The sequence below is a fragment of the Hypanus sabinus genome, chromosome X1 (assembly GCF_030144855.1).
Source record: "Hypanus sabinus isolate sHypSab1 chromosome X1, sHypSab1.hap1, whole genome shotgun sequence".
Taxonomy (NCBI): Eukaryota; Metazoa; Chordata; class Chondrichthyes; order Myliobatiformes; family Dasyatidae; genus Hypanus; species Hypanus sabinus.
Window position 1 is genome coordinate 54,370,510 of NC_082738.1, and position 25,378 is coordinate 54,395,887.

Sequence of the window (25,378 nt, forward strand, 5' to 3'; positions counted from 1 at the left end):
GGGTAGTTAAGAAAGTTTATGGGGTATTAGCTTTCATAAGTCGAGGGATAGAGTTTAAGAGTTGCGGGGTAATGATGCAGCTCTATAAAACTCTGGTTAGGCCACACTTGGAGTACTGTGTCCAGTTCTGGTCGCCTCACTATAGGAAGGATGTGGAAGCATTGGAAAGGGTACAGAGGAGATTTACCAGGATGCTGCCTGGTTTAGAGAGTATGCATTATGATCAGAGATTAAGGGAGCTAGGGCTTTACTATTTGGAGAGAAGGAGGATGAGAGAAGACATGATAGAGGTGTACAAGATATTAAGAGGAATAGACAGAGTGGACAGTCAGCACCTCTTCCCCAGGGCACCACTGCTCAGTACAAGAGGACATGGCTTTAAGGTAAGGGGTGGGAAGTTCAAGGGGGATATTAGAGGAAGGTTTTTCACTCAGAGAGTGGTTGGTGCGTGGAATGCACTGCCTGAGTCAGTGGTGGAGCCAGATACACTAGTGAAGTTTAAGAGACTACTAGACAGGTATATGGAGGAATTTAAGGTGGGGGGTTATATGGGAGGGAAGGTTTAAGGGTTGGCATAACATTGTGGGCCAAAGGGCCTGTACTGTGCTGTACTGTTCTATGTTCTATGTTCAAGAGTTTTTATTAGCAAAGGGACGAGAAACAGATACAAAAGGGTAAGTCAATATTTTGAGTTGTTAAGCAATTTTTCAAAGTAAAGGACATCCCACTCACCACCAATCTTGCTTGTGCAAAAGATGGGGCACCATCAATAACAGGATACCATCATGAGGTCCTTACTTTCTTGAAAAAAGCTGTTCCTAATGTATTTACCATTCACTGTGTAATTCATGAACAGCAATTTGGTGCAAAAACCTAAGAGATTGGTTGTATAAATCATTACATTTTGTTATCACAGGTGTAAATGAAATCAAGTCCCATGTTCTCAATTCTCAGCTATTTTGCAAGTTTTGCTTTGAGAATGGTGAACAGTTTGAACGCATACTGTTGCACACAACAGTCAGATGGCTCTCAAAAGGAAACTGCATGAGATGCTTTTACGTGCTTTTTGACACTGATAAAATTCTGTTAAGACTCAAATGCTTCATTCATTCAGTAATCAACTCAAGAATATTTGGCATGATATTGCTTACTTGTCAGAAATATCCACAAAGTTTAAGTAAATCAATCTTCAATTGCAAGGAAGTGATATGAACCTTATCAAAGTCAAATCAGTCATCTCCCCATTTCGGTCAACACCAGCTGTTGTGACCTTTTGCAATTTCCAAGCCTCTGAGCTGGAAGAGGAGGGAAGTCTATCAGATGATAATCTTCAAGTATACTGTGTCCACCTGGATGAGCTGCATAAAGATATGCCAGAAATTTCAGGATCTTCTCTCGATCCATATTCCAGATTGGATAATAAATTCATTCCTGAACACGTTTAATGAGGAATTAACAGGAAGGATAGAGGAAGAACTGATCTTGCTTCTCAATGACTGAGCTGAACTCAAGGTTCAAAAAATTCATCCAAACTTTTGGTTGCAGGAAGGAATCTCTGAATGCTATCCTGCACTGCGGAAAAAGGTCAAGATGTTTTTTTATTGCTTCTCCAACATCATACTTAGTGGAGTGTGGCTTTAGTGCAGTTGGCCAACTTCATTCAAAGCAACTGAAACAGACTGCAAATTACTGAACACGGGGATCTGAGACTCCTGAGTGACATTCAGCCTGATGTTGAGAAGCTGATATCACTGCACCAAACTTATCCATCTCAATTAAAGGTGAAAAAGCAATGAATAGTTGGACGACTAATGTATGCTCCAAAATTGTTGATGAAATCTGTTCTTACTGTAATTAAATAAATAATTTTACTTGTATCTTTAAAAAGAGTTGAATGATTTTTACAATTATCTGTCACTTCTTTGAATTTGCAGTTCCTATTTTCTTTCACTATGAATCGTAAGTCAAAATTTTTTATTGTTTTTATGTAAAAGCCAGATGTGGTCTTGGAGTCAGGGGTATGGTAACTTAAAAAAAGTTTGGGAAACACCAATTTAAACTGTACCATTTGTGCCCCATGTTTTATAAACTATGGGATGAGGCCAGTCTCAACAGAACAGCTCTCCCCTCTCCAGAACTGATGTACCAAAGCTACTGGTTTACATTCCTGTAATCTGCACACAACGCCCCCTCACAAACCGTAATGTGATAATACCTAACAAATCTGTTTTCATGGTGTTAGAAGAGGATACACTTAGTCAAAACACTGGGGATAATTCTCTTTCCTACCTTCACCAGGAGATATTTTACATCTACTTGAGAGGTACTAGTTTAATGCCTCATCCAAAATCTTGCAATTTAGACAGTGTAGCATCCTTTCAGTAATACACCCCAGAAATCTGTCTGTGAGTCTCCAGAAAGGGACTTGAACCCTCAGAACAAGAGGCAAGCAAGCTACAATAGAGCCATAGATCATATACTTTCAGGACAGAACAGTTAGATAAAAGGTACAAAATAAGTGGCTTAAAAGTATAGTACTAAGATAAAAATAACAAATCATTTAAATCAAAATAGGTCACAAAGACATTCAGAACTCAATGCCTCCTGCCAAGCAACAATCTGAACTGCCTTTCCTGCTCTGTCCAGGACTATTTTCCCAATCTCACCTTCCAACACAATTCATCCCAGACAATGGGTTGTTTAATGGTAGGTAATGATTACCCCTTTCTGCCGGATAAAACAAAACACTCACCTTCAATTAATTATTGTAGATATTTGCATCACCATCATGCCCCTGACAGAAATGCAGATTACTGGAGAAGACAGATTTCTCTTGAATGGCCATACATTTCACTCCTTGTGTCACTCAGTCTGTCTTATGGCCTTCATCAATAATTTTACCTGAGTTCACCTACCATCTTTGAACTCCTATTTGCACTAATTTTTGCTCCCAATTTTTTTATTTTCACCACATTTTCATCTATTGTATTCTATCTGTGATTGGATTTTTGAAAATAAAATCACAGTGATCAATTAATGTCAGAATCTGCATATTATTTGGATATGGAAGTGTAAGGGGTTTCTTCTTTATGTTACTGCATATGTTAATCAAAATGGCTTCCTTATTAAGTTAAAAGTAAGAATGCTTCTTTGTTATGGTAACGGGTGGGAGAGTGCTTTCTCTTGCAGCTTGTTTGGGTTATAGTTACTGATAACAAGAACTGTATTCATTTGTTAACCAGTTGGGATAGATGTTATTCCTTCTTGTGGGTCTGTAAGCTGTTGTTGTGCGGGCTTTTGGAGAATTGGAGAGGAGATTGCGAGGAAGGCGGACGGTGCTGGATGCGCTCTGGTCGCCCACCGAGGTTGGTTCCAGGCAGCGGGTTGTGGAGGTCAGAGAAGATCGAATAGTGGCCAAAGACTTTGATGATTGAGCTCCAACGATTGTGCACTAATTGACTGAACCCTGATAAGTTTTGGCACCTTTTCTTTCCTTTCTTTTCTTTCATATATATTGTATCGCTATTAATCACTTAGTTCTAGTAAGATTTATAAAGTGTATTCTGTAAACGTACATGGTGTGCGGTTTGATATTGTGTGTGCGAGTTTGTACCAGTGTGCCAGTGTGCATTTCACAGCATCCACGTATACGGGAGTCACGGTTTGGCGGGTGGACGAACTTTCCCCTAGACATAAACCAGCTGATCGCGTAAGCATTACAGAAGGAAGCCAGAGTACCTGGAAACAGGAAGAACTCCGCACAGACAGCATTAGAAGCCAGGATTGAACACAGATCACTGAAGCAGTGGGACAGCAGCTTTACCAGCTGTATCAGTGCACCATCTTTTCTGTCACAGTCAAGTCTTTCTGCAAGTGTGTGAAAGTTGATTTATCTAAAGTCTGCATTTTATGGTCCGGCAGGAAGATACAGTATAATAATCTCACCCATTTCTCTGACACAGTGCTGTTTAAATGATTTGGAATCCTTTCAATCACTTACAGGAAAGCAAACACACAGGACAAATGGAACCTGTTCTGTAAAACAATGTTCAAAGTAATTTGTAAGCCACCCAGACTATTGGATGTTTTTTTAAATAAAAGCACAGTAAAAAGCTGCTTTATACAGCTCCTTACTTGTATTGTAATTGTTCATCATCACACATACAAAACAAGAAAATAGTCAGAAACGAAGCAGAGAACTTTCAAATTAGCAACTCTGTTGAGCTCAGAGTGGGAAAGGATGGACATCAATCTGCCAGTGCATCTGTCGGGATTCTCTCTTTAGGAATTCATGTCAATAAAGAGTGCAATCTAGTGGGTCAATTCCATAGATGAGGCTTTTTAGAAAATTTATGCAGAATCAAGTAAAAAGATGTAGCAAACTACATTGAAAACAATCTATCAGTAGAAACAAGCTAAAATATATAGAATGCAAGGATTTGATTTGGCACCTCCTGCTATTAATGTTGTTCCTGAGACAAATCATAATTTCATAAAAGTTTTTATATCAATAAGATATGTTGTGTCCTTGGGCAGTCTCTTGGGGTTCAGGGTGACTTGCTTCTATTAATGATGTAGTTTACGAGGCAATTATGATTGCCAGATTCTGCCATGGATGGGGCTGTAGGCATTTGTTGAAGTAGATGGTGCACTCCTTAATACGCATGTGCTGGGCTTCATAAACGCTTTCCTGATGCAGCAGCTTGTGTTTGTCAGTGTCACTCAAATACCTTTCAGTGCTCATAGGCCGGAGATCCCCAACGCTCAGTGGGAATGTAACATTTCTTCAAGGGGACTATGGGAAAATTATTAAGTTGTTCCAGCGCCAAGAGAGAATTCTACCGCTGTAACAGACCTCAGTTTAGAGTATCTGTTTTGGAACTATGTATTCAAATGATGCAGCCTGCTACGACAGCAGACTGAGTGTGATTAGGGCTCTAACGTTGCAGATGTCGGCTTGGGTGATGACATTGACAATGGTTTACTTATCCTGTCAGTGGATTTGTAAGATTTTGTGGTAACAGCACTGTACCTCTCCGACATCTTTACTGCAACTGCCTTAGGTAGAAAATGGCTCAGAACTACACAGGAGAGCAGGGCTCATTGCTGCCTGGTCAACCGCGAACCTTCTGTTGGACTTGTGGTTTTGATCTTCATACACTTTTCCTCAGGCAGAAAGCAATAGAGATTTATAAGTCACTGTATAATTTACGCTTAATTTATATTTTTCTTGTGAATTTTATGTGCCTGATGCTTTATGCTTGTGGTCCTGTTTTCCATTGTACTTGTCATACAGGTCCATGTGCATATGACAATAAACTAGACTGACTTTCAACTTTCATTTTCACTAGAGTCTGCCTGTGTTGAGAGATGGCTCCCAAGGTACGGAAAGTTTTCAACTTTTTTAGGACTTTATGTTGGACCTTTGTTGTTGGGATGCAATGTAGAAAGCAGTGGAGATAGAATGGCAAAGGACCTTTGAAATAAAAAACAGAAATGAAAGGACCTCAGAGAGGGTCTGGCTGCACCTGGAAATATCCATGATAAGGAGAATCTAAGGTTCCTGGAAGGATTAGTTATTGGGTTAAGAAAGATTAAAGGGGGCAATTAGGAGGAGAATTACACTTTGTTGATGTTATATGTTGCCAAATGCCAGGCAAAGGGATACCAGTTCAGGTTATACTAATAGAGAGAAAATCTAAGCCAATCTCCCAGATGGATGACCTATGGTAGAATTTGCCAATTCTGATATAGAGAAAGCAAATTACTTAAAACTGGAGAAACAATATTGAGGTCAGAATGGTAGATGATCCTTATAATACAGGTGTTAAGAATACAGCTATTCTCTTGTATGCTTCAGTGAATGAATTGAAAATAATTTGGCTCCAAATGTGCATATATGAATACATTACCTGTGAAATGAGTAGGGATAAGTGAAGAATTGAGGTGACCTTGGTTTTGCAGAGATGGCTATACAAGTCGTGCAGTTTCCCCATTTGTCCCTCAGATAGCTGTTACTCCAGGAGCATGATTGCTGGAGATGGAGGTACAGCACAGTGGTGGAACAGCTGAGAAATTGGGATAATGATGAAGGCTTGCTTGATGTTAGTTTTGGACCTGTTGTGGAGACATTATCTGCTAAGAAGAGGCTCAAAATAACTGAACTGAAGAGTCTGCTTTCATGTTGTATAACTCCATGACACTTTTGATGACTCTAAGAATACATCTCACATTTCTTCAAGATGCAGGTTATTAAATAGAGATCGGCTTTCTCTATAACAGACAGCAGATACACCCTACATGGTTACAATATTGTTTTTCTTTATTCATGAATGGTTAGATCATGGTATCCAGAAGTGGGAGATGAGGTATGGAATTTGTGACGGAGGTTCCTCTCCACCATGATTTAGAATTTCAGCAGGGATATTGTCTGGGCAACCAAGGGATGATCATAATGGCAAATAGCAGCTCAATGGGACCTGAATAGCACTTGTGTCAAAGCTGAAGATGAAGGAAATGGGTGAGCTAATTCACAATTCCCTGAAATTAATTGATCAGCAAACATTTACTAAGAAGAACAATGAACAAATTAACTTCACAAATATTTTATTGTAAAATAGATTAAAATAGCTTAATATATCTTTTAATTTACAACATTTAGTTAAGACTAGTTTGAATTGCATTTGGGAAGTCAATAAGTAACTGCTGAGGAAAGTGAGGCAGAAGATTCATTTGGTGAAGAGAGAAGAAATCATGGCTGGACTAAAATAAGTGGAAAATTTGATCCAGTGGGCTTTTGCTCCTTATACACTCAACACATCCCCAACCTAAAAGTGGGGTACTGTGGCTTTGTAGGAAGGCCTTCAAATGTCTTTGTGCTTTAGAATGTGATTGTAGGATAGCTAGTGAGCAGAAGACTATAAGATATAGGAGCAGAATTATCATGTGGCCCATCGAGTCTGCTCCACTATTTCATCATGCCTCAATTTCCTGCTTTCTCCCCCGATCCCTTCATGCCCTGAGCAATCAAGAATCTATCATCCTCTGCCTTAAATATACATAAACACTTGGCCTCCACAGCTGCTTCTGGCAAAGAATTCCACAGATTCACCACTCTCAGGCTAAAGAAATTCCTCATCTCCATTCTAAAAGGATGCCCTTCTAATCTGAACCTGTGATCTATGGTCTTTGACTCTCACACTATGGGAAACATCTTCTCCATATCTACTCTATCAAGGCCTTTCACCATTTGATAGGTTTCAATGAGATGATTCCTCTGAATTCCAGTGTATACAGTCCCAGAGCAATCAAGTGCTCTTCATATGGCAAGCCATTCAAATTTGGAATCGTTTTTATGAACCTCCTTTGAGCCCTCTCCAGTTACAGCACACCCTTTCTAAGATAAGGAGCCCCAACCTGCTCACAATACTCCAAGTGAAACCTCACCAGTGCTTTATAAAGTCTTATTACATCCTTGCTTTTATATTTCATCCTCTTATATTTTCTCTCCATTTAGAAAATAGTCAATCCTTTCATTTCTTCTACCAAAATGCATGACTATACATTTCCCAACACCGTATTCCATCTGCCAGTTCTTTGCCCATTCCCCTAACCTGTCTGTCCTTCTGTAGCCTCTCTACTTCCTCAAAGCCAACTGCCCCTCCACCTATTATCTGCAAACTTTGCAACAAAGCCATCAATTCCATCATCCAAATCACTGACATGCAACATAAGAATTGGTCCCAACACAGACCCCTGTGAAACACCACTAGTCACTGGCAGCGTTGTCAGGAAAGACATTGTTTATTCCCACTCTTTACCTCCTGCCAATCAGCCACTACTTTATCCATGCTAGAATCTTTCATGTAATACCATGGGCTTGTGGCTTGTTAAGCAGCCTTATGTGCGGCACCTTGTCAAAGGCCTTCTGAAAATCCAAGTACACAACATCCACCAATTCTGCATTGTCTATCCTGCTTGTTATTTCTTCAAAGAACTCCGACAGATTTGTCAGGCAAGAATTTCCCTTGAGGAAACCATGCTGACTATGGCCTATTTTATCATGGACCTCCAAGTATCCCAAGACCTTATCCTGAACATCTTCCCAACCACTGAGGTCAGACTAACTGGTCTATGGTTTCCTTTCTTCCATGGTTTCCTCTCTTTTCTTGAATAGTGGTGTGACGTTTCCAATTTCTAGTCTTCCAGAACCATTCCAGAATCTAGTGATTCTTGAAAGATCACTACAAATGTCTGCACAGCTATCTCAGACCCTAGGGTGTAGACCATCTGGTCCGGGTGACTTATCTATCTTCAGACCTTTCAGTTTTCCCAAGAAACTTCTCCCTAGTAATGGTATCTTCATCCACTTCATGACCTCTGGCACCACAACTTCTACCATACCGTTCATGTCTTCCACACATCAGTACATTAATCAGTACATCCACCATTTCCTTGCCCCCCATTACTACCTCTCCAGCATCATTTTCCAGCAGTCCGATATCCACTCTTGCCTCTCTTTTACTCTTTATATATCTGAAGAAACTTGTCGTATTCTCTAATATTATTGGCTAGCTTACTTTCATATTCCATCTTTACTTTCTTAATGACCCTTTTAGTTGCCTTCTATTGGTTTTTAAAAGCTTCCCAATTCTCTAACTTCCCTCTAATTTTTGCTCTATTATATGCCCTCTCTTTTGCTTTCATTTTTGGCTTTGATTTCTCTCCTTAGCCACAGTTGTGTCATTTTGTTTATGGGCATGTATCCAGCTCCCATCAAGGTCTTTTCTCACTTGCAGTTCCTTAGATCTTTCAACAATGATTTAAAACCTTCCAACCCTATGTCACCTCCTTCTAATAACTTGATTTCATTTTTTACAACAGAGCAACACCACCTTCCTGCCTGTCCTTTCCATACAACGTGTATCCTTGGACATTAAGCGCTTAGCTATAACCTTCTTTTAGCCATGATTCAGTGATACCTACAATATCAAACATGCTAATCAGTAACTCTGCCGCAAGTTCATCTACCTTATTCTGTAAACACGAGGAAATCTGCAGATGCTGGAAATTCAATAAGTATCTTATTCTGTATACTGTGTGCATTCAAATACAATACCTTCAGTCCCGCATTCACCCTTTACGAATTTGTCTGCTTTTACTTTGCAACTCATTCTGTTGACTGCTGTTTTACCCTATCAACATCGTTTCCTCACTACACATTGAGTCTGTTTGTAAACCAGCTACATCATCTTCAGCACTATCATCAGCCTTTCCTACGATATTCCTTGCATTGAAATATACACAGCTCAGGATACTGGTTGCACCATGATCAGCCTTTTGATTTCCAACTTTGTCCGAGGTCTTACCAACATCTGTCTCCATAACCTCTCCGCTAACTGTTCTGGCACTCTGCTTCCCATCCCTCTACAACTAGTTTAAATCCCACCATGCAGCATTAACAAACCTTCCCACTGGGATATTAGTCCCTCTCTAGTTCAGGTGCAAACCGTCCCTTCTGTACAAGTCCAACCTTCCCTGGAAGAGAGCCCAATGATCCAAAAATCTGATGCCCTCCCTTCTACACCAACTCCTTAGCTATGTATTAAACTGTATAACCTTCCTAGTTCTGGCCTCACTCGCAAATGGCATGGGTAGCAATCCTTAGGTCACAACCCTGGAGTTCCTGTCCATTAACTTTGCACCTAACTCCTTTGCAGAACCTCATCACTTGTCCTACCCATGTCATTGGAACGTATGTGGACCATGACTTCTGGCTGTTCACCCTCCCACTTAAGAATGCTGAGGACTTGATCTGAGATATCCTCGACCCTGGCATCTGGGAGGCAGCGTACTACCTGGGAATCTTGCTCTTTCCCACGAAACCTCCTGTCTGTTTCCCTAATGAACAAATCCTCTATCACCACAGCGTGCCTCTTCTTCCACCTTTCCGAGTCACAGAGGCAGATTCAATGCCAGAGACCCAACCACTGTGACTTTACTGTTTAGTTCCTCCCTCCCAACAGTATCCAAAGTGGTATACCTTTTGTTGAAGGGTTGGCCACAGGGGTACTCTCCTCTGGCTCCTTACACTGGCTCCTTAATCCCTTTCCTCTTCCTGACTGTTGCCCAGTTTCCTGTGTCTTGCACCTTGGGTGTATCTCCCTCTCTATATGTCCTGTCTATCATGCCCTGAACCTCCAGAACGATCCAGAGTTCAGCTAGTTCCAACTCCAACTCCTTGATCCCCTGCAGTTTGCCCACCAGGAGCACATTGGAGTTGATGATGCTGTCATCGACCTGCTGAACAGAGCCTACTCCCATCTGGATAAGCAGGGCAGCACTGTGAGGATCATGTTTTATGATTTCGCAAGTGCCTTCAATACCATTCAGCCCTCATTGCTGGGGGAAAAGCTTTGTTCAATGGCACATCTATTGTATTCTGGATAATGGACTACCTGACTAGCAGACCACAGTTTGTGCTACTTCAGAGTGTGTGTCAGACATGGCTATAAACAGCACTGGGCGCCACAGGGAACAGTATTGGCTCCCTTCCTGTTTACCCTGTATACCTCGGTCTTTAGATACAACATTGAGTCATGTCATCTGCAGAAATTCTCTGATGACTCAGCAATAGTTGGGTGTATAAAGGGAGGATGAATACAGTGTCCTGATGGAGGACTTTGTCAAATGCTGCAAGCTGAATCATCTGCAGCTCAACATCAGTAAGACAAAGGAGATGGTGATGGACTTTAGGAAGACTAATAACACTGCTCCCTGTTACTATTGATGGTGAGGATGTGGATGTGGGGTGCACCTGGATAACAGTCTTGAGTGGAGCACCAACACAGAGGCTGTGTACAAGCAGGACCGGAGTTGCCTCTACTTCCTGAGGAGACTGAGGTCCTGTGGAGTTTGCAGGCCTCTCCTTCACATGTTCTACCAGTCTGTTGTCACCAGTACAATCTTCTATGCAGTGCTGTGCTGAGGCAGTGGCATCAACATGGATGATGCCAAACGGCTCAATAAACTGATTAGAAAGGCTGGCTCTGTTATAGGAGTCAAACTGGACACACTGGAGACTGTGGTAGAACAAAGGACCCTATGGAAAATCCTGGCAATTCTGGAAAATATTTCTCACCATCCCAATGCCGCCTTGGATGAACAGAGGGTCACTTTTAGTAATAGACGAAGACAACTGTGCTGCTCCAAAGAGCCCTGTAATAGGTGGTTCTTACCCTCAGCCATTAGGCTCTATAATGAACCAACCTATAGCCAGGGAAGTGATGACCCCCTCCCGTTAGACTGCTTGAGATAACTTATTTTTTACTCTTTATACTTTTCTTCTAATATTTGTACATCTGTGCCCTTGTAATGCTACTGTGACACTGTAATTTCCTTTGGAATCAATAATGTATCTACCTTAACACAGATTGTTAGAACTGCAATTTGATGCACTTCCCGCAGTTGTAGTTGTAGACCTCAGGGACACAGGAGGTCTCCCTGCCTTCTCACATTCCAAAAGAGGAGCATTCAGTTATCCTGCCTGGTACCTCTTCTGTGCGAGCTGAGCAGATTATCAAGAAGGGAAGAAAAAGAATCTTAACCTAGAGCTTTTCTTTCCTTTGCTTTCTCTGACTAAAGCTTCCCTTGGTGGAAGCCTTGAAGAGCTAAAGCCTCAAGATCATCACTCTGATTTTGTCCACTCAGACAATGGCTGCTGTGACAATGGGTGCTGCACTTGTCCCTGCTTTCCTTTAATTTGTCATTGCTAATCAATCCCAAATGCTGAATGGTTGCTGGCCAACGTTTCTTTTCACTGAGCAGAGTAAGTACAAAGGATTAAAAATTTCCCCCTAAGAGCCAATAGTTTTCAATTTTGACCACTCCAGTAAACAGGTAAATAATGGACTGCAACATTTGAAGTCCTGTGACTTCAAAGGCATTTAAGGTCTTCAGGACACGACAGAGCTTGGGATAGGGGCCCCTTCTGTGCACCAATTTCCCTTTACTTCATTCCTATCTTCCTCTCCCAGCCCTGATCAGAAGGCCTTGCTGAATACTCTATTATGTTGAAGACAAAAAGAGAAAACAACTAAAGCCTCCATATCTGGTAACAATGATGAATGGCCAAGGTTTAGAAATCAGGCTACAATTCATACTTTTACCTCAGTGTTCCCTGGAGACTACAGAAACTTGATGTGTTAAGTAGATACCAAACAGGAGTTTCCTGTATCCATTTCTACAAAACAATCACTAATAAACTTGCAGTATTTAATGGTTTTAATGTGCTTACATTGCTGCTAAAAATTCTGTTTATCATGTGATGCTAGTGCACATTACTGTTCTGAAAGCAGCATTGTGCATTGATCAATGTCATAATCTGTCCTCAATCCATTCTTCTTACCTGCAAGAGCATCTGATGTGCCATTGCCTTTAGCAATATGGTGGGTGGGCTTAGATGAATAAAATGTGATTCTGGAAGATAAGATTGGAGATCTGAGCTAGATTGCAATACCAGAGGGACATCAGGGACTACTGTTTCCTTTGCTTCATGGAAACATGGCTCGCCTCCGCCATATTGGACACAGTACTGCAGCTGGATGACTTCACCATTCTCTGCAAAGACAGGCCCATTGAGTTTTTAAAGGGTAGAGGGGAGGGAATGTGCTTCAGGATTAACTCATCATAGTGCACAGTCGTGACGGTTCTGTCTCACTCCTGGACACCTGATCTGAAACATCTAGCAGCCAGGTTTCATTCAGTTTATCTGCTGAGGGAGTTTTCCACCACCATTCCAGTAAGGGTGTGCATTCCACCTCAGGCCAACGTCAGACAGACAATGGAGGAGCTGAGCACTATGATCAGCAGTCATGAAACAGCGGAGCCTGATGCCTTCTCTATTACCTTGGGGGATTTCAACCAGGGAAGCTTAAAGTCTCTGAACAACTATCACCAACATATCCCTGTGGAACCACGGAAGCCAACATACTTGATCACTGTTATACCACCATCTGGAATGCTTAGCCTGCACATTGGAAATTCTGATCCTGGACTGAGGACTGCAGTACCAGTGGTGAGGACCAAGAAGGTATGGTCAGGGGAGGCAGAACAGCACAAATAGGATTGCTTTGAGTCAGTGGACTGGAAAGTATTCAGGTACTCATCTTCATTTCTGAATGAATATGCCACAGCTGTCCACAACTTCATCAAGACCTGTGCAGATGAGTGTGTGCCTATGTGAACATACCAGGCATACCTAAACCAAAAGCTGTGAACCAATAGTCTGCTAAGGGCTAGATCTGTGGCACTCAAGACCGGTGATGCAAAATTATACAAGTCCAGGTACGACCTACAGAAGGCTATTTCTAGCAGAGTTTGCAGACCATTATTCCTACAAGGCAAAACCTAACATTAGGAATGATTGTGATGCTTCACTCCCAGAGGAGCTCAATACCTTTTACGCATACTTTGAAAAGGAGGATAGAACTACACCTGTGTGAATCGCTGTAAGATCTGGTGACCTTGTAATCTCTGTCTCTGAGGGAGATGTCAGAACATCTTTCACGAGGGTGAACCCTCACAAGGCATCAGGCCCTGATGGTGTACCTGGTAGGTCACTGAAAACCTGTGCCAAGCAACTGGTGGGTGTGTTTTGCAATCTCACACTGCTAAAAATGGAAGCACTCACCTGCTTCAAAAGGGCAACAATCATACCAGTGCTCTAGAGCAGGGTGAGCTGCTTCAACGACAATTGCCCAGTTGCACTCACATCTACTGTGATGAAGTGCTTTGAGAGGTTGGTCATGGCCAGAATCAGCTCCTGCCTAAGTAAGGGCCTGGACTTGCTGTAATTTGTCTATCACCACAATAGGTCAACAGCGGATGCAATCTCACTGGCTCTCCACTTAGCCTTGATCACCTGGACACGAGCAATATCTATAGTTGAAGTCAGAAGTTTACATACACCTTAGCCAAATACATTTAAACTCAGTTTTTCACAATTCCTGACATTTAATCCTAGAAAACATTCCCTGTCTTAGGTTAGTTAGGATCACTACTTTATTTTATGAATGTGAAATGTCAGAATAATAGTAGAGAGAATGATTTATTTCAGCATTTATTTCTTTCATCACTTTCCCAGTGGGTCAGAGGTTTACATACACTTTGTTAGTATTTGGTACCATTGCCTTTAGATTGTTTAACTTGGGTCAAATGGTTTGGGTAGCCTTCCACAAGCTTCTCGCAGTAAGTTGCTGGAATTTTGTTCCATTCCTCCAGACAAGACTGGTGTAACTGAGTCAGGTTTGTAGGCCTCCTTGCTCGCACACGCTTTTTCAGTTCTGCCCACAAAATTTCTATTGGATTGAGGTCAGAAAATGATGTCAAGTCTGGTTCATCCTTGGGAGCAATTTCCAAACACCTGAAGGTACCACATTCATTTGTACAATTAATAGTACGCAAGTATAAACACCATGGGACCACGCAGCCATCATACTGCTCAGGAAGGAGATGCGTTCTGTCTCCTAGAGATAAATGTACTTTGGCGCGAAAAGTGCAACTCAATCCCAGAACAACAGCAAAGGACCTTGTGAAGATGCTGGAGGAAACAGGTAGACAAGTATCTATATCCACAGTAAAACGAGTCCTATATCGACATAACCTGAAAGGCTGCTCAGCAAGGAAGAAGCCACTGCTCCGAAACACCATAAAAAAGCCAGACTACAGTTTGCAGGTGCACATGGGGTCAAAGATCTTACTTTTTGGAGAAATGTCCTCTGGTCTGATGAAACAAAAATTGAACTGTTTGGCCATAATGACCATCGTTATGTTTGGAGGAAAAAAGGGTGAGGCTTGCAAGCCAAAGAACACCATCGCAACCATGAAGCATGGGGGTGGCAGCATCATGTTGTGAGACTGCTGTGCTGCAGGAGGGACTGGTACACTTCACAAAATAGATGGCATCATGAGGAAAGAAAATTATGTAGATATATTGAAGCACCATCTCAAGATGTCAGCCAGGAAGTTAAAGCTCGGTCGCAAATGGGTCTTCCAAATGGACAATGACCCCAAGCATATCTCCAAAGTTGTGGCAAAATTGCTTAAGGACAACAAAGTCAAGGTATTGGAGTGACCATCACAAAGCCCTTCCCTCAATCCGATAGAAAATTTGTGGGCAGAACTGAAAAAGCGTGTGTGAGCAAGGAGGCCTACAAACCTGACTCAGTTACACCAGTTCTGTCTGGAGGAATGGAACAAAATTCCAGCAATTTATTGTGAGAAGCTTGTGGAAGGCTACCCAAAATGTTTGACCCAAGTTAAACAATTTAAAGGCAATGCTACCAAATACTAACAAAGTGTAAGTAAACATCTGACCTACTGGGAATGTGATGAAAGAAATAAAAAAGCTGAAATAAATCATTCTCTCTACTATTATTCTGACATTTTACATTCATAAAATAAAGTAGTGATCCTACCTGACCTAAGACAGGTAATGTTTTCTAGGATTAAATGTCAGGAATTGTGAAAAACTGAGTTTAAATGTATTTGGCTAAGGTGTATGTAAACTTCTGACTTCAACTGTACGTCAGGCTGCTGTATATTAACTACAGCTCAGCATTCAACAGCCTCACACCCCCAATTCTAATCAACAAGCTCCAAAACCTGAGCCTGTGTACCTCCCTCTGCAACTGGATCCTTGACATCCTTGCTGGGAGACCACAGTTAGTGTGGATCCTCATCATTGACAATCAACACTGGCACAGCAAATGATGACGAGGAAATGTACAGAAGTGAGATAGATCAGCTGGTTGAGTGGTGTCAAAACAACAATCTTGTACTTAGCGTCAATAGGACCAAGGAATTGATTGTGGACTTCAGGAAGGGGAAAATCAAGGGAACACATATCAGTTCTCATCAATGGATCAGCAGAGGAAAGAGTGAGCAGTTTCAAATTGTGTCAACATCTCTGAAGATCTACCCTGGGATCAACGTTTTGATGCAATTACAAAGAAGGCACAACAGTGGCTATACTTCATTAGGAGTTTGAAAAGACTTGGTACGTCACCAAAGACTCTTCAAAATTTCTACAGATATACCGTGGAGATCATTCTAAAAGATTGTATCACCATCTGGCATGGAGGTGCCACTGCACAGGATTGGAAAAAGCTTCAGAAAGTTGCCAAGTCCGCCAGCTTCCGCCATGGGTACTAGCTTCCCCAGCATTGAGGGCACCTTCAAAAGGTGATGCTTCAAAAAGGTGGCATCTGTCAATAAGGGCCCCTATTACCCAGGACATGCCCTCTTCTCATTGCTACCATCAAGAAGGAGGTACTGTAGCCTGTAGACACAAAGTTTCATACAATGAATCCATGTACACTACCTGACTTCTCTTTTTTTTGCTGTCTTTTTGCACCAATTATTTAATTTAATTATATATTTCTTATTATAATTTTTGTTTTTTTATTATGTATTGCAATGTACTGTTGCAAAGCATTTCACCTGAATATTAAACATGATTCTGACTCAAAGTAGCACTCAGTCCCCAAAACACTAAGTAGCACAACGCCAATTTCTCGAGTTACAGTGTATGCTGAATAATTCAACCAGATAAATAATACCTGAAAGGATGAATGTCACTGAAAGATGTACACTGCAGTTTAGAATTTGGAAATATGATTTTTCTCCTCACATTTACATATCCTTTTGGAAAAGAATGTAAGACTGGTTCTGTCGGTGTGAGTGTGATGAACTGCTAGTGCAGAACTGGAAAGAACACCTGCGATTACATCATACTAGAGGGAATAATGAAAAAAAGCAATGGGTTGATCAGACATTTTAATAACTAGTCATTGACCTAAAAGAGTTTCCCTGCCTCTGCTGATGTTACTTGAGTATTCTCATCATTTTGTTTATATTATCAGAGCCATTGTTTTAGCATTGAAATATATTCATGAATGCATTGAGACACAGTACACATATCTAAAGAGGAATAGATTTATTCATGTTTCCAAAAGACTATTTGTGGCTTGACCATTGAAACTTGCTGCAGACTTTCAGCTCACATTATCTAAGAAGCACCACATGACCCATGAAAAAAACTTAAAGATATATTACAATCATCTTATGGTGTTGTTAGCTATGAGATGTGATGCAGTTTCATTAATGTTTTTTCTAGAAATCTAAATTGGTAAAATTATATAGTCCGGAGAAGAGTTTACAAGAAAAGTATAATGTAATTTGAAGATTTTGAAGAATTTGGTGTTCTCTAAGATAAGGATGAGATTGCGGATACACCACAAAGGATTTTAAGTGTGCAGTATCAGATCTTTCAAGGTGTTCTTGTGATGCCTAAATAGGAAGTGAGTACTTTATAGAAAGAGTGCACTATCTGAAAATATTAATTTCTATTATCATTAGACCCTCAGATTTGCTTATCGTAAACAGAAAGAAATCACCAGTGCATTTCCTTACACCTGCCATATGTCTTATTGATCAAAGTCATTTTCACTGGTGTTCGTGGTTAGCTCTGCTTTTGGTTCATTGTTTCCATTTTGTTGTGATGTCTTTGCTCTATACCATTTCTTTCTGCTGAAGTTGATCTGTGTCATTTTCTTCTAAAGCTGCCTCACATCATTTAAAAAAAAATCTGATCTGTCTCCGCTATTTGTCTTCCCTTTGACTGTACAAAAAACATTACAGTGACTGGTAAGAAGCTGACATGAAAGTTATGCTGGGGTGTTATTAAAGTCCCACTCAGTTTTAATTAATGTTGCCAGGTATTCAGAAGTCTGAAGTGCAAAAACAAACTGCTGGAGGAACTCAGCAGGTCAAACAACATCCATAGACATTTTGTTGAAGGATTAGGTGGAGGGCAAAGAAACTAAATGATGGGGAGGGTGCAGATGGATGCGTGTAGGATGAATTTGGCAGACAAGGGGAGAAAGGGAAAGGTTACCTAAAAGAGCAGAGTTCTTCCACTTATCAGCAGAATATGAAGTTTACATTTACCCTCACCCTGGTAATGGAGGAGGCCAAGGACAGACATCTGTGATATACCTCCATCAGATAAACAGATCGCCAGTATTAAGGTAAGGAGATGAAAAAGGGAGAATGGAATTAGTGGGGGCTGGGGCCAATAGAGGTAGAAAAATCCTAAGCAAAAAGGACTGTTCTGCATGGTTATACACTCCCAGCAATAGTTCATAAACATAACTTACCTTAATGGATTCCATTCATTTTCTATTATTGGAATCTAATCAGTACATTTAGAAGCAATTCAGAGCAGTGCAAGAATAAGATCCACAGTCAAACTCCACTTTAATTCATGGAAATCAGACTGGGGGTTGGAAGACCAAGGTCCATTGCCTGCAGGGCCAAATGTTTTGGAGAGTGCAGTGTTCAGATGGCATACTTTGGTAATGGGGTGTACTTGGAAGGCAGGCAATAGGAAGAGTTGAGATCTTGAGGAGCCAGAAGGTGGGTTCAGCTTGAATCATCAGAAAGGGCAGGAGAGATGTTTTGAGGGTGGAATGACCAGGGGTAGGAGGGAAAGGCCAGCAAAGCAGGGAGAGAGAACACAATGAGTGATGGTGTTCTGGAGGCAACTATAGCACAGCACATCTCAGGTAGTGTAGATCTCATATTTTGACAGTTCTTAAAAATAATAGATAAATTTATTGCATTGTTTCCAAAGGCTGTAAGGTGACAAAATACAGAGGGAAAATATAAACGTTCAAATAAGATGACCGAGAATCAGAGGTGTCAGGGATTTATTGTTTCTATTATAGAGTAGTAGAGTGATACAGTGCAGAAACAAGCTCTTTGGCCATACTGATTAAGATGATTTGGTCACAAACTTGCCCTTCAGGTCCACTTTAAATCCTTTCCTTTTCAGCTTTAACATATACAGTCAGTACCCTCCAGTTTTAGACTCCTCTACGCTGGCAAAAAGGCTGTAACTGTCTATTTTGTCTATGCTCCTGGATTTTATAAACCTTCATAAGGTCACCCTTCCGCTTCTTTCGCTCCAGGGTAAACAGTCCCAGTCTATCAGTTTTGCTGAACTCTGCCTTTGAAAGGACAATAAAATATTTTCAATTATTGGTACATCTTTCATCTTCATGTTAAGCTTCTTAGACCCTATTACTACTTTCAAAAGCTTCAATATCATTAAAACACCCATTTTATTAAAGCTTACTCTTATTTCTATATTGGCATGAGGGAATACTACTATTAAAATGTACTGTCCATATCAAATTTATAATTAAATATTCAAATGAATCTCAATAAAGATTCTGCTACTAATGAATCTACTACTCATTCAGTGCCAAGAAATTTTATATTAAGGGGAAAATTAAGTCTTACTTTGTTACCATTCAAATTAATTTTATGGTTTTATTTTCTTGTGTGAAATGATTGCAGATTCATCCAGATAATATGAAATCTAACAGAATGTGGTAATTCCTGTAATTTTCTTGTGTCAGTAAGTTACTCCTGCTCGGTCTTAATAGGTTTCCTCATTTTCTCTTGTCCTGCTAACTTTTAGCAGCTACCATCAGGCAGGAGATACAGAAGCCTGAAGCCCCAAACCACCAGGTTCAAAAACAGCTACTTCCATTCAACCATCTGGTTCTTGAACTAACTGACAAACTCGAATCACTGCTACAGTTTGACACTAAGACCACTCTGCTTCCTTTGTATTAAAATGGTCTTTGTTCCTTTGTTCTATTTGTGTTTTTTCTTGTACAAGTTGTATATAATTTCTTTATTTTTTTTTTGTGAAGCCTGCTTAATGTTGCAAGTTGCTGGTGTTGCTGCTGCAAGAAAGTTCTTCATTGCACCTGTGCATACAGTATATGTACTTGGCATATGACAATAAATTTGGCTTTAACTTTAATACTTCCCTTGGGGTATACAGGATATGCTGCAAACTGTCAGCAAGTTAAGCAGCAAGCATAGAAAGAGAAGCAGAGTTAACATTTCTGGTGAAGGGTCTTCCACCCAAAACATTAACTCCTTTTCTCTTTCCACAGATGCTGCCTGACCTGCTGAGTGTTTTCAGCAGTTTCTGCTTTTTATTTCCAGCATCTCCTTTCTGTTTGGCTTTTAAATTCTTTCAATTGTGATGGAAGCCTATCAACCTTAAACATTAACTTTAATTCTCTCACCACAGATGAACCCTGACCTGCTGACTATTTCAAGCATTTTCCATTTTTTATTTCAGGTTTATAGCATCTGCCGGATTTCATTCAGTGGTGGATAAAATTATCATTAGTGCTATTGACAGGATCTATATTTAATTGACCCAAGTTCCCTGATGTGACCATAGTCATGGTCCTTCAATCAACCAGGGTATCCTAAGGTCATCCACCTCGAAGACGAGGTGAATGACCCCTGCGTTGTGGACACTAGGGTCAGGAATGACCATAATTCCCGACCCTAGTGCCCACAATGCAATATGTGTCACATTTGAAATCAGCATGTGAAAAATTATTCCTTAACTGCTTTCAGAACTTTAAGGATTTTTTTACCTGACTAATTTTACTTAACTCTTCCAATAGTGCCCAGGAACCAAAGTTACAAAGGTAGCATGTTTGGAAGAAAGCTTTGCTGCAAATATCTGCAGACCTTGCTCATTTAAGTTTGAATTGCCAAATATTTCCCAAACCTTAGAAAGTTAATGGGAGAGCTACTGCCACCAATAGTGTGATATTCTCTCAGTAGTTCAAACTCCAGGCCCATGAAGCAATAGGCATGGACAAAACTGCCTCAAAGCACAGCCACAGCTGGGACCCAGTCTGCTAATGTCACTGCCAGGATCCCATTCTTATAGTTACTGCCAGGATCTCATAGTAGACCCTCAAATGGCTTATTGTGCTCATCTCCTCCCTTCTAAAACTATCTTTAAAGCACTATACAGGGAGTCATTGAATTTCTATCACAGGCTTCAAGTATAACTGGAATCCCTGACTAGGTATAAAGTAATGTTTGAAAGTGGATATCGGGACACTGAGACACTGCTGGAAAGGTGCATCAGTCTTCACTGTGGAAGTCATGAGCAGTATGCTACGATTGAGTGTGTTAGGGTTCAGAAGTGTGTGAATTTGCCATTATCAGGTAGAACGTTCTTCAGAAAGGGAAAAGTCTGAAGATAGATAAGTTATTTGGACCAGATGGTGGATACCCTAGGATTATGAAAGAGGTGGCTGAAGAGATTGTGGAGGCAGTAGTTATGATCTTTCAAGAATCACAAGATCCTGGAATGTTTCCAGAAGACTGGAAAATTGTAAATGTCACTCCACTCTTCAAGAAGGGAGAGAGGCAGAAGAAAGGAAATTATAGGCCAGTTAATCTGACCTCAGGAGTTAGGAAGAAGTTGGAGTTGGTTATTCAGGATAAGGTCTCAAGGCACATGATAAAATAAGCCATAGTCAGCATGGTTTCCTTAAGGGAAAATGTTGCCTAACAAATCTGTTGGAATTCTTTGAAGAAATAACAAGCAGGATAGAGAAAGGAGAATCAGTTGATGTTGTGCACTTGGATTTTCAGAAGGCCTTTGACAAGGTGCCACACATGAGGCTGCTTAACAAGTTATGAGTCCATGGTATTACAGGCAAGATTCTATCATGGATAAAGTTGTGGCTGACTGGTAGGAGGCAAAACGTGGAATAACGGGAGCCTTTTCTGGTTGGCTGCTGGTGATTAGTGATGTTCCACAGGGGTCTATGTTGGGACCAATTCTTTTTACATTGTATGTCATTGATTTGGATGATGGAATTGATGGCTTTGTTGCAAAGTTTGCAGATGATATGACAATAGGTAGAAGGGCAAGTAATTTTGAGGAAGTGGAGAGGCTACAGAATGACTTAGATCAGGAGAATGGAGAAAGAAGTGGCAGATGGAATACAGTGTCAGGAAGTGTATGGTCATGTACTTTGGTAGAAGAAATGAAAGAGCTGACTGTTTTGAAATGGAGAGAAAATACAAAATCCTGAAGTACAAAGAGACTTGGGAGTCCTTGTGCAGGATTCCTTAAAGGTTAATTTTAAGGTTGAGTTGGTGGTGAGGAAGGCAAATGCAATGTTAGTATTCATTCTAAGAGGACTGGAATATAAAAGCAAGGATGTAATGTTGACTTTATAAAGCATTAGTGAGGCCTCACTTGGAGTATTGTGAGCAGTTTTGGGCCCCTTATCTTAGAAAGGATTTGCTGAAACTGGAGAGGGTTTATAGGGGGTTCACAGAACTGAAACTGAACTTGCTTGTCATATGAAGAGTGTTTGATGGCTCTGGGCCTGTATTCACTCAAATTCAAAAGAATGAGGGGAGACCTCATTGAAGCCTATCGAGTAGTGGAAGGCTTAGATAGAGTGGATCTAGAGAAGCCGTTTCCTATGATGGGAGAGTCTAACACCAGAGCACACAGCCTTAGAATAGAGGGATATCATTTTAGAGCAGAGATGAGGCAGAATCTCTCTGGACAGAGAGTGGTGAATCTGTGGAAGCTGTAGAAGCCAAGTCTTATGTATGTTCAAGGCAGAGGCTGATAGATTCTTGATTGCTCAGGGCATGAAGGAATATGGGGAGAAGGCAGGAGAGTGGGGCTGAGAGGAAAATTAGATCAGCCATGATGAAATGGTGGAGCAGACTTGATGGGCTTAATGGCCTATCTTATGGTTATTTGTTACTTAAATTAGCTTAGCAAAGAAGGTCATAAGAAGGGGGAATTTGACACGTGGGACCAAATAAGTTCTAGGCTACAGGGAAGTAAGAAGGAGCATTGGATTGGTGAGATTAATCTATCTAGAGCTGGTACAGATCTGATGGATCAAATGGCCTTCTTCTGCATTGTAATAAGTAATAGTGAATATAATCCTGTGGGAGGAAGTCTTGGAGCCCATGAAGTTTCTGGGTAATTACCCAGGGGATCCAAGAAATACCTGCCAAAAGCCAGCAAGTTCCTAAACTGTGACCAAGGGACTTGTCGATGACTTCCTGGGAATGAAATAAAATACCTGACAACTGCATTTCTTGTTTGGTGCAGAACAAAAGGCATTCATCAGCTTTGAAAGAAAGCTATCATGGCAATGTTAAATATGTTTGTTACTGAACACAAAAACTGAATGCAATTGCCATTTGACATTTAGATCCTCTTTGTAAGGAATGGTACTGTCAGCTTGTCTGCAGCAGAACTTCATTGTTTGTGATGTTGTCATTAGCTCATGCTAATTCCAGCAATATACACTATGTTATTGGGGAAAGAATCAGCACCTAATTATAAACAAAACTGATTAAATCTAATAATGGAAAATAATGTTCCTGGCTTTATAAGACTTACAAATGTTTTCACAAGGAGAATAATATTATTGCATTTGTTACAGTATTGTGAAAAGGTCTTAGGTACTCTAGATTATTAATGATTTCAGATGGTGTGGCCTCCACAGATCCCTGATCTCAACATCATCGAGGCTGTCTGGGATTACCTGGAGAGACAGCAAAGTCTGTAGAAGAACTGTGACAAGTTCTCCAAGATGCTTCGAACAACCTACCAGCTGATTTTCTAATAAAACTGCACAATACTGTACCTAAGAGAATTGATGCAGTTTAAAGAGCGAAGAGTGGTTACACCAAATATTGATTTGATTTAGTTTTCTACAGTTTGCTGCTCTTTAAAGTAATTTTTTGATATTTAGAAGCTTTTCATTTCATTATTTTGAAAGCATCTTTGCTTCACAGTTTTTTTTAACATGTGCCCAAGACATATACACAGTACTGTATATCCACATTTTATCTAGGCATTTTTCTGACTTGGAAGCTAAAAACATTTAACATTATCCTGATTTGAATTATGGATGAAAACAATAAAAGTTGAGGTACCTCGGTGAATTTCTCAGATGTGGAACAATCACTGTTCACTTCAAACAAAATGCTGGCCTATTTCCAAGTATTGTAATAATAATGAAAAAATGTATAAGATGCATATACTCAAAAATAATTTCCTTACATTATAAAAGGTAGTTACATTGTTATAGCTTTACAATTGTTTAAATAGGAGGAAATCATCATACCAGCTTCACCCCACACTGGCAAGTAGTCATCCTGCTGAATGTCTAACATAATCTCAAGGCCATTGCCAGTCCCGCCTTGCACAGTGGTCAGTAGAGGCTTATCATCACTTCCTGAGTTAAACATGTAGCACTTTCCATATCTGGTAAAAACCTAAAGGAAAAATAAAATACATTTACATAATAGAACCATGTGCTTTAATTTCACAATACTTTACATTTATATTGACCTTACTTTGATCAATTTGCTCTTATTTATTTAGAACTTTGATGTATTACTTGAGGTGATTATACTCTAACCTGCTCCACCTATAACTTTAATAAAACTCTTCAAAGAGTACGCATTCGTGCCAAATTTATTATTAACAGATTGAACTATATACCACTTACAGTCCATTACTGTTATTCAAATGCACTTCACAAATGGTAATAGGTAACTGGTGTTCATTTTAACAAGCAAAGATGGAACTATTTTATCCAAATAATTTTGCCTGGAATTCCATTTTGTGGAGGTATTACACCAGTGAGATCGTATTACACAATTCTGTTTACTGCCTTCATCAGTACTTTCGATGTTTCACCTGTTCACCTAATGATGTTTACCATCATTCAATGCATTTTTTCACCCATGGAGGCAGAAACCAGAGTTTGGGAGAGAACATAATGACAGCCGTGGAATAGAATGGGAAGGAGGCACAAATATAATATAAACTTCAAGCAAAGACACGAAGCACAAATCTTTGGAGACACCACACAGTACATGGATTTTTCTAATGAGCAATGTCTTTACAAGGCTGTCACAGGAAAGTAATATGAAAATCCATGAGCTATCTCTGCCTATGTCCTTATACTTGTTCTCTGTGAAGGTGAAGTTCATATTAATTCTCAATTTCCCCCTTACTCCCATTACAGATATCTGCCACATTTCATTTTAGTATGTAGTATCAGAAGGTTCAAAGAACTGATTTCATTGGGGAGAAAGTGGCATCTCAGACATCGGTATTTTCCAGCATTGTTGCACTGTCAGGTCTCTAAGGAATCCAATGAAACTTAGAAACACAAGTCAATGAGAAGGGTATCCATTTCTTAAATGCCTCAGTTGCCTTTGATCATAAGAATCACGGCAATGGCACATGGAAAGAAAACCTGGCTGAATGGTGCCACAACAACTTCTTACTCACTGTTAGCAAGACTGTCAGGACTGTCAGGACTGTCCTGACGAAGGGTCTCGGCCCGAAACGTCGACAGTGCTTCTTCCTATAGATGTTGCCTGGCCTGCTGCATTCCACCATCATTTTTTGTGTGTTGTGACG

The 25,378-nt window shown here is 40.4% G+C and overlaps 1 protein-coding gene across 1 annotated transcript in view; it reads right to left on the minus strand.

The window, feature by feature from the left end:
* asic2 (acid-sensing (proton-gated) ion channel 2) overlaps positions 1-25,378 on the minus strand; it is a 567,562-nt gene that overhangs the window by 161,440 nt on the left and 380,744 nt on the right. Inside the window, exon 2 of the mRNA XM_059955656.1 lies at positions 24,069-24,219. Within this exon, the coding sequence (XP_059811639.1) occupies positions 24,069-24,219 (151 nt within the window). The remainder of the gene's footprint in view (positions 1-24,068; positions 24,220-25,378) is intronic.